Below are 12,581 nucleotides of genomic sequence, written 5' to 3'. Positions count from 1 at the left end.
GTAAGAGCGGTTAATGTAGCTGGTTTTAAAAAAGGTTTGGGCAAGTTCCTAGAGGGAAATGTCCATAGTCTGCTGTTGAGACAGACATGGGAGAAGCCACTGCTTGCCTTGGATTGATGGCATGGAATGCTGTTAAAATTTAGGTTTTTGCCAGGTACTTGTGATCTGGATTGGCCTCTGTAAAAACAGAATACTGGGCTAGATGAATCATTGGTCTGATCAAGTAAGGCTATTTTTATGTTCTTAAGCATAGAATAGTCAAGCCATTGTGACATCACTGATGATGTTGCCTCTTAGGCCTTGGTGGAATGAGGCATTATGATGTCACAATCTCAGATCTAGAATGTTGCTACTGTTTGGGCTTTTGCCAGGTACTTGTGACTTGGACTGGCCTCCGTGAAGACGGGATACTGGGCTAGATGGACCTTTGGTCTGACCCAGTAAGGCTATTTTTATGTTCTTAAGCATAGGACAGTCAAGCCATTGTGACATCACTGATGAAGTTGTCTCTTAGGCCTTGGTGGAATGAGGCATTATGTTGTCACAATCTCAGCTCTGGAACGTTGCTACTTTTTGGGCTTTTTCCAAGTACTTGTGACTTTGATTGGCCTCCGTGAAGATGGGATACCGGGCTAGATGGACCATTGGTCTGACATAGTAAGGCTATTTTTATGTTCTGACCTCTTCACCTAACTCCCCTGCCAGTGACTAATGGATTACAAAGAAATATATATTGGTACTAGATCCTCAGTATGTGTCACGTTAGGATAAAAACTAGTATTGAAAAATCTTGTACTGTAACTATGGCAAATTGTAACCCGTTAACTATATATTATGTATGCTAAACCCGAACCCGTTCTGAGCTTGTTGGGGAGAACAGGATAGAAAACAAATTGAATTAAATAAATAAAATGTGATGGTCTTTAGGTAAACATGTCTAAAATCACTTTAGTCATCTTTTCTAGAGATAATCACATATATATTTTATACATGTAAAGGTATAGAATGCATGCACAAATGGATACCTTTCTTGGATCACGCGTAAAACATTTATCTGCTATTGGGACTGCCTCTAGGAACCCATGTCCTTTATAAGACAAGTGCCTCTTTGAAATTTTCACTTAAGCATCCTGTTATAAAATTAACCTCCACCTGTTTCCATTTGCAGAGTAGGATATATTTGAATATTTCAGTTTGCTTTGGATTCTGTGTGAATTACATACAGATTTTGTATTTTTGGCCACATGATAGATTCATGAGACCATTGAATCCATCAACCAGCTGAAGACACAGAGAGACTTCATGCTCAGCTTCAGTAACAATCCGCAAGATTTCATTCAGGACTGGCTAAAATCACAGAGCAGAGATCTCAAGGTAAAGCACCAATGATAATAAGACTAGGCAGTCAACAGTGAACTTCTTAAGCTCCTGTTATTTTTATGTGATATATTACATATGTGATATGACTGAATTTTTTTCAAATGTTTTTCATTGCTTTGCTACAAATGTGACGACAATAATATGCAAATTTTTTCCTGTGTGAATGACAAGTTCTAAAAACCAAATTTGCAGGTATTGTTGTGATCAATGTTCCTAGATGTATGAACAATTGCTCATGTGCACTGCTTAGAGGAAACATAGATCCTTAAGCAGACCATCTGCAGGCTTAGCGCTTGTTTTTCCATCTTCAACTTGCTAATGTAAAAGAGAAGTTTTGCAAAGTGAAACAGGAATTAGATGCAATTAAAAGGAACTTCCAGTGCTACACAACATCAAAGCAAAGTTACTTGTAGCAGGTGTTCTTCTTGTCTTCAGAAAGACCAATATACACCACTGCCACAAAGAATAAAACAACCCAGGAATAGATGGCTCTTGTAGAAGCTCTTGTAGACTATGGCATGTGATACAGAGGCATCCATCCTCATAATAGTTGCCCCTACATAATTATTTTGCTGCATTAGAGCATTATGCTCAATAAGAAAGAACTGAGGTAGAGCAGAAACAATGATGGTAGCTCAAATGAAGAGACACCCCTAGAGCACTGACAAAAATAAAGCTGCTAGGTGATTCCAATCATTGTCATTTACTTTGGAACACAGTTCAAGGAGCTCAACAAAGTAAAATACCTTTCAGGATCCTCAGTTACCAGTGTACCAGCCAAATACTCCCTGTGTTTAGAGAAGAGATGAAGGATTTTAACACTGGCATTGTAATCCACCTAGAAACAAATGATCTCGCCAATAAAAGAACACGTAGTGCAGAGAACTTTCCAGAAGCTGGGCGAGGGACTAAAATCATTGGTACAGAATAGCTTTTCCTGAACTACTACCTAACTATGGTGCTAGCGTTTTATCGCTGGTCGCAGCGGAAACAGGTGCGATGCTAGTAGAATTCCTATGAGCGTCAGAGCTGTTACCGCCTTGGCTAGTGGTGTTTTGTAAAAGGGGGGTAAATTCATAAAAATCACAGAATAATGAAATAAGGCATGAAAACTCTCAAGTATAACAAATAGTGAACCTATAATTCACATAGCATCTTTGGATATATTAGCGTTTGCTTAAATTGACTTAAAAATTGTTAAATTTTTGTGGATAAGCTTACATTCCCCCTAGCAGAATTTGTAAGATATGTACCATTTGTGGAAAATGTGAGTGATCCTGCAAAACTTCCACCAAATAATATAGAGAAGACTGGAATATTAAACACACATCATTCAAAATCCACATCATTCAAAATCCAAACCCAATCATTCATCACTACCAATCAAAATAGTGGTGAAACAGGAGCCAAAAAACGCCATTGAATCCAACAGGAAATGCAAAATGAGTTGACTCACCTTCATTCATTGGCTGAAGAAAACTCCATCACTGCATCAAACAATCACAATGTACCCTTCTATCTAATGTTATTTACAACTAGTACTATTAGCTATTACCATCTAATCAGTTACAACCATGATTATGAAAATCAAAAAAATATAATCTAGAAACCAGAGTCTGCGGTAATAGATAAAGTCCATAGACATGTAGTGAGTAATGAACAGGTTCTTCAAAAATCCAAATGTTTCGGTTCAAGTACTAAAGTTCAAAGCTGCAAATTCAATTCCCGATGGGGCTACCATTTTGTAGTATCCACCGCTGTATCAGGGGAAGAAGAGTGCTTTAATCTTCACCAGCCCATTTAAACAACACTCCATGTTCCCAGGTATCGGCCACTAAAAATTATTTCATTACAACGGTGTCAATGTCATGATGTCATTACTCAACAACGGTGTTCTATAGAGTCCAAAATAATAATTACCAAACCCATTATACCAAAAGCCTAAAAACACCCATAAACCAAGCCTAAAATATAATTTTTCTCCTAAGGATCTGAACAGAATTCTATTTAACCCTTAAACAATTCTATTCCACAACACATTGCACCACTCAAATTTATGTTACTTTCCATTTGTCAAATCATACCCAGCAACTACATACAAAACCAACAAATATCAATATATCAATCATGCCAACAGAAACAGTCTCACTATACACAACACTTATGCTCATTCATAATTACATAAAGGCCTTTCATTCAATAGCTACATTCAGACTAAAAGGTGCAACGGTGTTCAGTTTAAAAATCTATTTTTGTTCATATTGACGTTACCAGTGTCTCGTATCACTGTGGTAGATAGACAAACATAACTGTTTCAGCACAGTGCACTGAAAACTTTCAAAATCATGAGCAAACTGCATGCAGTGAGACATCAAAGGTTTCTGTGTCCGATCACAGTGCCTGTGCTCTATCAGTCTGGTTTTCAACATCCGTGATGTCTGTCTGATATAATTTTTTCCACATGGACACTGTAACAAATATATCACATTCATATTGGATTTGAGATAGGAACATGATGGCAGATAAAGGCCAAATGGCCAATCTAGTCTTGTAGGAAGTGTTCTGATCAACAAATACATCAGACTCGCACATCAAATGACAAACCAAGCAAGAACCACACTTTCTGTGGTCACTCAACTGTCCTTCCAGTTTTCTGATTATCCCATACATCAGCCACACACAATTGATCATGCAAATTGTGGGAGTGTTTATAAGAAAAAACAAAATCTGTCTCGCAGTCAAGAATATACTTGCAGTAAACTCATTTTAATGCTCTTCACACTGAATTTAGTATGGTGATTTATATTGGAAGACACAGAAGATCCTTTCCATGGAATCCTTTTGACCATACTCCAACAACAGGTCTCACGAATCGTTTAGTTGCTCCACTCCTGTTTATGACTATATTTGAAGAGAAATTTGTATACTCTTCAAGATGGTTTTTCAACATATCCATTGTTGGTGGCGTTTCATTGGTGATGTTTTTATGATATGGAAAGGATTCAAGAGTGAACTTGATGGTTTTGTATCCTGTCTGAACAACTGCCATCCAAATATATGTTTTGAGATGACATGGCATTATGAGTAGATATCATTTTTTAACGTCCTTATATGGGTGGAGCAGCAGGGTTTTCCGACCTCTGTTTATATGAAACCCATTGATTGGAATATACTTTTGAGGTTTTCCAGTATGTACCCACATCATCTGATTAAGAACATTCCCACAGCTCAGTTTTTGAGGGACTGCTGAGTTTGCTTCTCTAAAGAGGATTATAAGGAAAAGTCTTTGGTCTTGATGGATACATTTTTGGAAACAGGATAATCCTGGGATATAGTGAAAAAAGCAGCTAAACGAGCCCTTTTTAATTTACGGCACTTGTTGCTGGAGTATAGTCAAAAGGATTCCATGGAAAGGAATTCACCATTTTTTAAACTTTTATTTCATTGTTTTTCAAGTGATTTTTGGTACTTGTTCCTCGGTTCATACTTTCACCTCTCATTACTCTCATTCCAGACGGGATGGGCACTTCGGCCAAGCAGTATTTCAAAATTTGTTTTCCTAAAGGCCAGCCTTCCCACCATCCCATTCTGGTTAGCTTGGAGGTCATAAGGTAAAACAAAAAAAAACCCAACAGAACTTCAGTAAAATTGCAACAACAAAACCAAAAAAGAACTGCAGAAAATGTACAAGGTACAGGAATTTTATTCAAATCAACAAAATAAAAATCAATAAAAAATATTGTATCCAAAATTAGTCCTTGTTGTTACATAGTACGGACCCGACACGGTCCGTGTTTCGAAAAACACTTCTTCCTCGGATAGTATCTTACACAGGAGAATTTTTATCCCCTGTGTTTCAAGAATCTTTTGTTCAATTGCTGTTATCCATATGGTTCTTGCATATAAACGTGCTGTACATCAAGGACCCCTGAGGAAGAAATGTTTTTCGAAAAACAGACCATACAATTTAACAAGGACTAATTTTGGATACAATATTTTTTTATTGATTTTTTATTTTGTTGATTTGAATAAAATTCCTGTACCTTGTACATTTTCTGCAGTTCTTTTTTAGCTTGGTGATCGACTTCAAGAATCGATGGGACAAACAAGTAGAGGTACCACAGAGTTATGCTTAAAAAATGGATACCCCAGGGAGGGAGGGCTAGTCTTGGGTGGGCAGACTTTTTGGGCCACCGGCCCTTATCTGCCGCCATACTCTGTTTCATATGTGAGAATATACTACCGCCTTGTCCTGGGATAAAGCACAGTTACTTACCGTAACAGATGTTATCCAGGGACAGCAGGCAGATATTATCACAACCCACCCAACTCCCCTGGTTGGCTTCTTAGCTGGCTTACTGAACTGAGGAGTTGTGCGCCTACATCAGGCGGGAAGGCACTTGCGAATGCATGGTGTGGTCAGTCGTGAACTTTCTAAAGTTCTTCAAGTGCCGATGCACTTTTACAGCTGTCTGTATTGGGGCCCATATTTGAGAATATCTGCCTGCTGTCCCTGGATAACAAATGTTACAGTAAGTAACTGTGATTTTTCTCTGTGTACCATGTGCTTTCTGTGTTTTTTTAAATTTTGTGGTTACTATTATGTATTAAGATTATATTGTGTGTATATGAAAAATGGATGGAAGAAATTGCATTACAATTAGTACTATTATTATGGGGGTGGGGTCTGGGGTGGAGCTTGGGTGGGGCTACTCGGTTGATATTTGTTAGACATTGGGGGTACTTGGCTTGAAAAAGTTGAGAACAACATAGGAGGTTTTGGAGCCATGATGGATTGGAAGGTACAAGCAGAGGGGACTGAAGTGATCAAGGAGGCCCTTGGACAGAGCTTGAGGGATCGAATTGTGGATCTCTATAGCCTTCTTTTTTTTTTTTTTTAATAATTTTTATTGTTAGTGCAACCAACAACATAACAGGAAAACAAAAGCCATAACACAAAAATAGGCTATAACAGAGCAAACTGTCCATGGAGGATAACAGAAGAATCAACCACTTGAGAACAGAAAGGGAAATATCAGCTAAGGTTGTAGTGACATAAGATAAAGGTGCTTCGGCTCAGCTGATTACTAGAGGCGCACCAAAAAGGGTAGGAGGTAAGAGCCCTGCTGTAATTTAGAAACTGATTCAGTGTTACTAAAGCATGTGTTCTTTAATTTCAGATTATGACTGATGTTAGTAGAAATCCAGAGGAAGAGAGAAGAGCAGAGTTCTACCAACAGTCCTGGGCACATGAAGCTGTAGGGAGACACATATTTGCCAAGGTACAAAGCACAGATTTCTTGCAGTGTCAAGATACAAAGTACAGTAGCAGTTCCTATACTGTCAGATTGCTGAGTCCAGTGCTGCAAGCTGCTATTCTTTAGCACTCTCCAGACCAGTAGAGGTTAACTTTACGATTGGGTATATATCTAATCATGACCAGCAGGTGGAGACTGAAAACAAAACTTTGGGACAGTATATCCTAGCCCCTCCTCTCTATTTCCCTCAGTCTTCTTTCAGTCTCCAGCAGGTGTTGAGTGATCTGTACCCATCTCCCTTGGTAGGGCTGTTGGAATTTGTTTAGAGGTTTATTGTCCCTGTTTTTAGCCGGACGGAGCTTGGACGGACTCTGTTTGGGGGTTCGTCCGACCTCGGGGGTGTCAAACCCGGCGGGTCACGAGCGGGGTCCCTCCCCCCACTTCCTCCACCTCCCCATATTTTTTTAGAGGAGCCTCAGCAGTAAGCCTTGCCCCCTAAATCAAGCAAGGCATATTGCTTCGAGAGCCTGTGGAGTCTGTTCTGTAAAAAAAAAAAAAAAAAAATCCTGAGGTAGTGCTGGTCTGGAGGGTTGTATCCCTTTAAGAAAACTGTATTTTACTGTATTTTTTCAACTAACCGGCACTTTTTTACAGCTAGGTCGCGTATGGAGCAATGAGCACTTCTAAAGGGAAAAAGTGCTCATTGTGCTCCAGACGCGAGGCACTCGCGGCCGGCCTGTGCAAGCGGTGTTCAGGCCGGTGCGGTGGAGGAGCTCCGTCGGCAGCGGCTGCAGGCGCCCAGAGCTCCCCGCCGATGGTGCCTCGCGAGTCGGCAGGGAACGGTGGAGAAGCCCGGTCTTCTCCGTCCGCCCACGGAGGGATTCCCCGAGCCGCCGACGGTCGGGTTTTAGAGGATTCCCTCTCAGCTGATATTTTGACAGCTGATGCCGGCTTGCCTGTTTTAGCGGCTGAGACTATTCAGGTCTCTCAGCCGCTTCAGGCTGTGGAGGGAGCTGTTTTGGCGGGAAAGACGCCATCTTCTCTGTCTGGCCCCTCCATTTTGTCTTCCACCTCAGGTGACCTTCCCCCTGTTTTGTCTAAGCAGGGGCAGGTTTCTGCTGGGTCCCCTGCTGTGGCAGGGAGTCCCTTGGGACCCTCGGGGGGTTTTTCCCCTGATTTTTTCTTTTCATTATGCAAAGCCTATTTTCAGGCGGCTGGGGGTCCCGGTTGCGCCCAGGGGGTCTCGGGGGGTGGGGTTTCCTCCGCGCTCCCTGCGGCTTTGCCTCTCTCGTCTGACGTGACGTCCCCTCCGCCGCCTCTCTTGTCCAAGCGTCCGCGGGTGTCGTGGGACGAGGATTTGTGGTCGGAGGAACGTGTCGGTATGGAGGAGGACCTGGACCCTTCTGAGGAATTCCAGGACCCTCTGGAGGGGACGGAAGCTGGCGGCGGGTTGTCGGGTTTCCCGTTCTCCAGTGACGAGGCGTCCGTGGTGCGCCTTTTTCAGAGAGATGAGCTGCCTGACCTTATTCAACAGGTTTCTTCGGCTTTGCGTTTTGAGGACGCGCCGCCGGAGACTCCGCGTGTGGGGGACCCTCTGTTACGAGGGATCCGTTCCGTTTCCCGCTCTTTTCCTATGCATCAGGATATTCGGGATATTATTCTTGAGCAGTGGAAAACGCCGGAGACGCCGTTTCGGCTGGCGCGCAGCATGGCTCGCCTGTATCCCATTCCTGAAGGGGATCGGGCTACGTTAGCTTCGCCAGTCGTGGATGCGGTGGTCTCGGCTATTTCCAAGCGGCATACCGTGCCTGTTGAGGGCGGTTCTGCCTTGCGGGACTCTGAGGAGCGCAAATTGGAGAACATCCTTAAGCAAAATTTTCAAGTCTCTGCTTTTGGGGTCCAGGCGGCTATTTGTGGGGGACTGGTCGCTCGCGCCGTGTTTCGGTGGGCGGAGCGGGTCTTGGATCGAGAGTCTGACGACTGGTCTCTGGTGGATCAGGAGGTAGCAAAGATTGAGATGGCTGCCTCATTCCTCTCGGATGCTCTGTATGACTTGGTGCGGATCTCGGCTAAGTCCATGGCTTTTGGCGTGGCCGCAAGGCGTGTGTTGTGGCTGCGCGCTTGGGCGGCGGATGCTGCGTCCAAAGCTAAGCTTACTAAATTTCCCTTTCGGGGGTCGTTTTTATTTGGAGAGGACTTGGATAAGTTAATTCAGACTCTGTCGGACTCGAAAGTTCCCCGTTTGCCGGAGGACCGTGCCCGCCCGGCGTCTCGGGGGGGTGCGGCCCGGGGGCGTTTGCGGGAATTTCGCAAGTATCGCCCTGGGCGTGGGGCTGCTTCTTTCCAGTCTCCGGGGTTTTCCCGGGGTCGGTTCTTCCAGCGCATGCAGCCCTTTCGGGGGGCCCGTCGGGGGGCAGGGAACCCCTCCGCCGGTTCCCCCGCTTCCCGTCCTGCACAATGACGCCTTGCCGGCGCCCCCCTTGGTTCCGGTGGGGGCCCGGCTGCGCGACTTTTTTCCCAAATGGGCCGAGATCACGTCCGATCAGTGGGTCCTGGAGGTGGTGCGGGACGGTTATGCCCTGGAGTTCGCCCGGTCTCTGCCGGATTTTTTCCTCGCTTCTCCGTGTCAGACTCCGGGGAAGAAGCAGGCTTTTCGCCAGACCCTTCAGCGCTTGCTAGATCTCAGGGCAGTAGTTCCGGTGCCCCCCCCGGAGTGGGGCACGGGCAGGTACTCCATTTACTTTGTGGTGCCCAAGAAGGAGGGGACTTTTCGGCCCATCCTCGTTTTGAAAGGGGTCAACAGGGCTCTCAAGGTTCCCTCTTTCCGTATGGAAACGCTGCGGTCGGTCATTCTGGCGGTTCAGCCGGGGGAGTTTCTCACTTCTCTCGATCTGACGGAGGCCTACTTGCATGTTCCTATTCGGACCTCTCATCAGCGTTTCCTGCGCTTTGCGATCTTGGGTCGGCACTATCAGTTCTGTGCGCTTCCCTTTGGGCTGGCCACGGCTCCCCGGACGTTCACCAAGGTGATGGTGGTCGTCGCGGCAGCCTTGCGGTCGGAGGGCATTCTGGTACACCCCTACCTGGACGACTGGTTAATTCGGGCCAAGTCGTTGCAGGAAAGCTACCGGGTTACGGCTCGGGTGGTGGAGTTTCTCCGGTCGCTGGGCTGGGTGGTCAACCTTTCCAAGAGTCGGTTGGTTCCGGCTCAGCGTCTGGAGTACCTCGGGGTGCTGTTCGACACCTCCTTGGGGAAGGTCTTCCTCCCAGAGGCCCGGGTGAGCAAATTGCAGTCTCAGATTCGCCTGCTTTTGGCGTCCCGGTGTCCTCGGGCGCGAGATTTCCTCCAGGTCCTGGGGTCGATGGCGGCGTCCCTGGACGTGGTGAGGTGGGCGCGGGCCCACATGCGTCCTCTTCAGTATGCTCTGCTCCGGAGGTGGTCTCCCCAGAGGCACGGGATGGATGTTCCGGTTCCCCTGCGAGGCTTGGCGCGCTGCAGTCTGCGTTGGTGGCTCCGGACCCCTCACCTAGTTCAGGGGGTGGGTCTGGATCTTCCGCAGTGGACGGTGCTCCTTACGGATGCGAGTCTCCTGGGTTGGGGGGCCCAGTGTCTGGGTCACTCTGCTCAGGGAACCTGGTCCACGGAGGAGGCCTCCTGGTCGATCAACGTGTTGGAGACCAGGGCGGTCCGGCTGGCGCTGTTGGCTTTCCACTCCCTTTTGTTGGGCAAGTCGGTCAGAGTCCTGTCGGACAATGCCACGGCAGTGGCTTATGTCAATCGTCAGGGGGGCACCAAGAGCACTCTGGTGGCGCAGGAGGCGGCTCGGCTCATGGTTTGGGCGGAGTCGCATCTTCTGGACCTCTCGGCCTCTCACATTGCCGGGGTAGAAAACGTTCAGGCGGACTTCCTCAGTCGTCACTTCTTGGATCCGGGAGAGTGGTGTCTCGGCGCCGAGGCGTTTCAGTTGCTAGTGCGTGCTTGGGGGCAGCCCCTGATGGATCTGATGGCTACAAGTGGCAACGCCAAAGTACCCCGCTTCTTCAGTCGTCGCAGGGACGGTCTGGCCGAGGGTCTGGATGCTCTGGTCCAACCGTGGCCAACGGAGGGGCTGTTGTATGTGTTCCCTCCTTGGCCATTAGTAGGCAGAGTACTGCTTCGCATTGTTCGCCATCCGGGGCTGGTGGTCTTGGTGGCTCCGGATTGGCCTCGTCGTCCGTGGTATGCGGATCTGGTGAGGCATCTGGTGGCGGATCCTCTTCCTCTGCCTCTCGAGTGCGATCTTCTGACGCAGGGTCCCATTCCCATGTTCGACCCGTCTCCCTTTTGTCTTACGGCTTGGCTCTTGAAAGGGGCCGCCTGAGTAAGAAGGGATATTCCGACAAGGTGATCTCTACACTTTTGGGGTCCCGGAGGCTTTCTACCTCTCGGGCTTATGTACGGGTTTGGCGTCTGTTTGAGGAATGGTGCCGAGCGCGGGGAGTGGTCTCCTTTCGCGCTTCTCTGCCTAACATTCTAGAGTTTTTGCAGGATGGCCTGGATAGGGGCCTGGCCTGGTCTTCTCTTCGGGTTCATCTGGCGGCCCTGTCGGCTTTTCGGGGGCTGGTGACAGGTCAGCGTTTGTCAGCCATTCCTGATGTGATTCGCTTTCTTAGGGCGGCCAAGTTGCTCAGGCCTCCCATAAGGCCCTCGATTCCCTCTTGGGATCTCAATCTGGTTCTCTCTGTTCTAGTGCGCCCTCCTTTCGAGCCGTTGGATGGCTGTTCGTTGAAGGACCTTACGCTGAAGTCGGTCTTTTTGGTGGCCATTACTTCCGCTAGACGGGTGTCGGAGCTACAGGCTTTCTCTTGTAGGGCTCCCTTCCTGGAGTTTTCAAAGGAGCGGGTTGTTTTGCGGCCTGTTCCTTCCTTTCTGCCGAAGGTAGTTTCTCCTTTTCATGTCAATCAATCGGTGGTCCTCCCGGTCTTGGGTAGTCGGGAGGGTTCTTCTGAGCAACGACAGCTGCGCAAGTTGGATGTCGGTCGGGTCCTCCATGCTTATGTGCAGCGGACCCGGGATTTTCGGAGCTCCGATCATCTCTTTGTGCTTCTGGCGGGTCCTCGTCGGGGGGCTGGCGCTTCTAAGGCTACTATTGCGCGCTGGATCAAGGAGACGATCGCTTCCGCTTATCTTCTGAGTCAGAAGCCGGTTCCGGAGTTTCTCAAGGCTCATTCCACTAGGGGTCAGGCGGCTTCTTGGGCTGAGTCGTCGCTCGTGCCTCCGGTGGATATTTGTAAGGCTGCGGTTTGGTCCTCCTTGCATTCATTTGTTCGGCATTATCGGGTAGATGTTCAGGCGCGTCGGGACGCGGTGTTCGGTGAGCGTGTTCTGGTATCGGCCCTTCGGGGGTCCCGCCCGTGAGAGGGACTGCTTTGGTACGTCCCAATCGTAAAGTTAACCTCTACTGGTCTGGAGAGTGCTAAAGAAGGAGAAATTAGGTTCTTACCTGCTAATTTACTTTCTTTTAGCTTCTCCAGACCAGTAGAGGTCCCCACCCTGTCTGTTGTTGTTGTTGTTGGGGCTGTTGCGCGGGCAGTTTTTGGTTTTTGCTGCGGGTTCTAGTATTTTTCTAGGGCCGGGGAGAATTGAAGAACAGCGGCTGTGGCTCGGCTGGCTTAGCTGGCGAGCTGTGGGGACCTTCTTCCTTCGGGAATTTCTCCTCTGCATTTTCCAACAGCATTTTTTGGGTATGTTATTGGTTACTCCTTTCGGAGTATTGTTTTTTCTCTCTGTTGTTTCCAGTTCTTGGTTCTGCTTGGCTATTCGGCAGACTGAGGGAAATAGAGAGGAGGGGCTAGGATATACTGTCCCAAAGTTTTGTTTTCAGTCTCCACCTGCTGGTCATGATTAGATATATACCCAATCGTAAAGTTAACCTCTACTGGTCTGGAGAAGCTAAAAGAAAG

The 12,581-nt window shown here is 47.1% G+C and overlaps 1 protein-coding gene across 3 annotated transcripts in view; it reads left to right on the top strand.

Moving 5' to 3' along the window:
• Positions 1–12,581, top strand: part of SMARCD2 (SWI/SNF related, matrix associated, actin dependent regulator of chromatin, subfamily d, member 2) — a 154,780-nt gene that overhangs the window by 136,223 nt on the left and 5,976 nt on the right. For all 3 annotated transcript variants that reach the window (XM_033917370.1, XM_033917371.1, XM_033917369.1), the window contains exons 11-12: positions 1,252–1,374; positions 6,561–6,662. In XM_033917370.1, the coding sequence (XP_033773261.1) occupies positions 1,252–1,374; positions 6,561–6,662 (225 nt within the window). The remainder of the gene's footprint in view (positions 1–1,251; positions 1,375–6,560; positions 6,663–12,581) is intronic.

Source organism: Geotrypetes seraphini, chromosome 13, assembly GCF_902459505.1.
Source record: "Geotrypetes seraphini chromosome 13, aGeoSer1.1, whole genome shotgun sequence".
Lineage (NCBI taxonomy): Eukaryota > Metazoa > Chordata > Amphibia > Gymnophiona > Dermophiidae > Geotrypetes > Geotrypetes seraphini.
The sequence above is the reverse complement of the archived record's forward strand: the minus strand, read 5'-3'. Positions and strand labels throughout refer to the sequence as shown.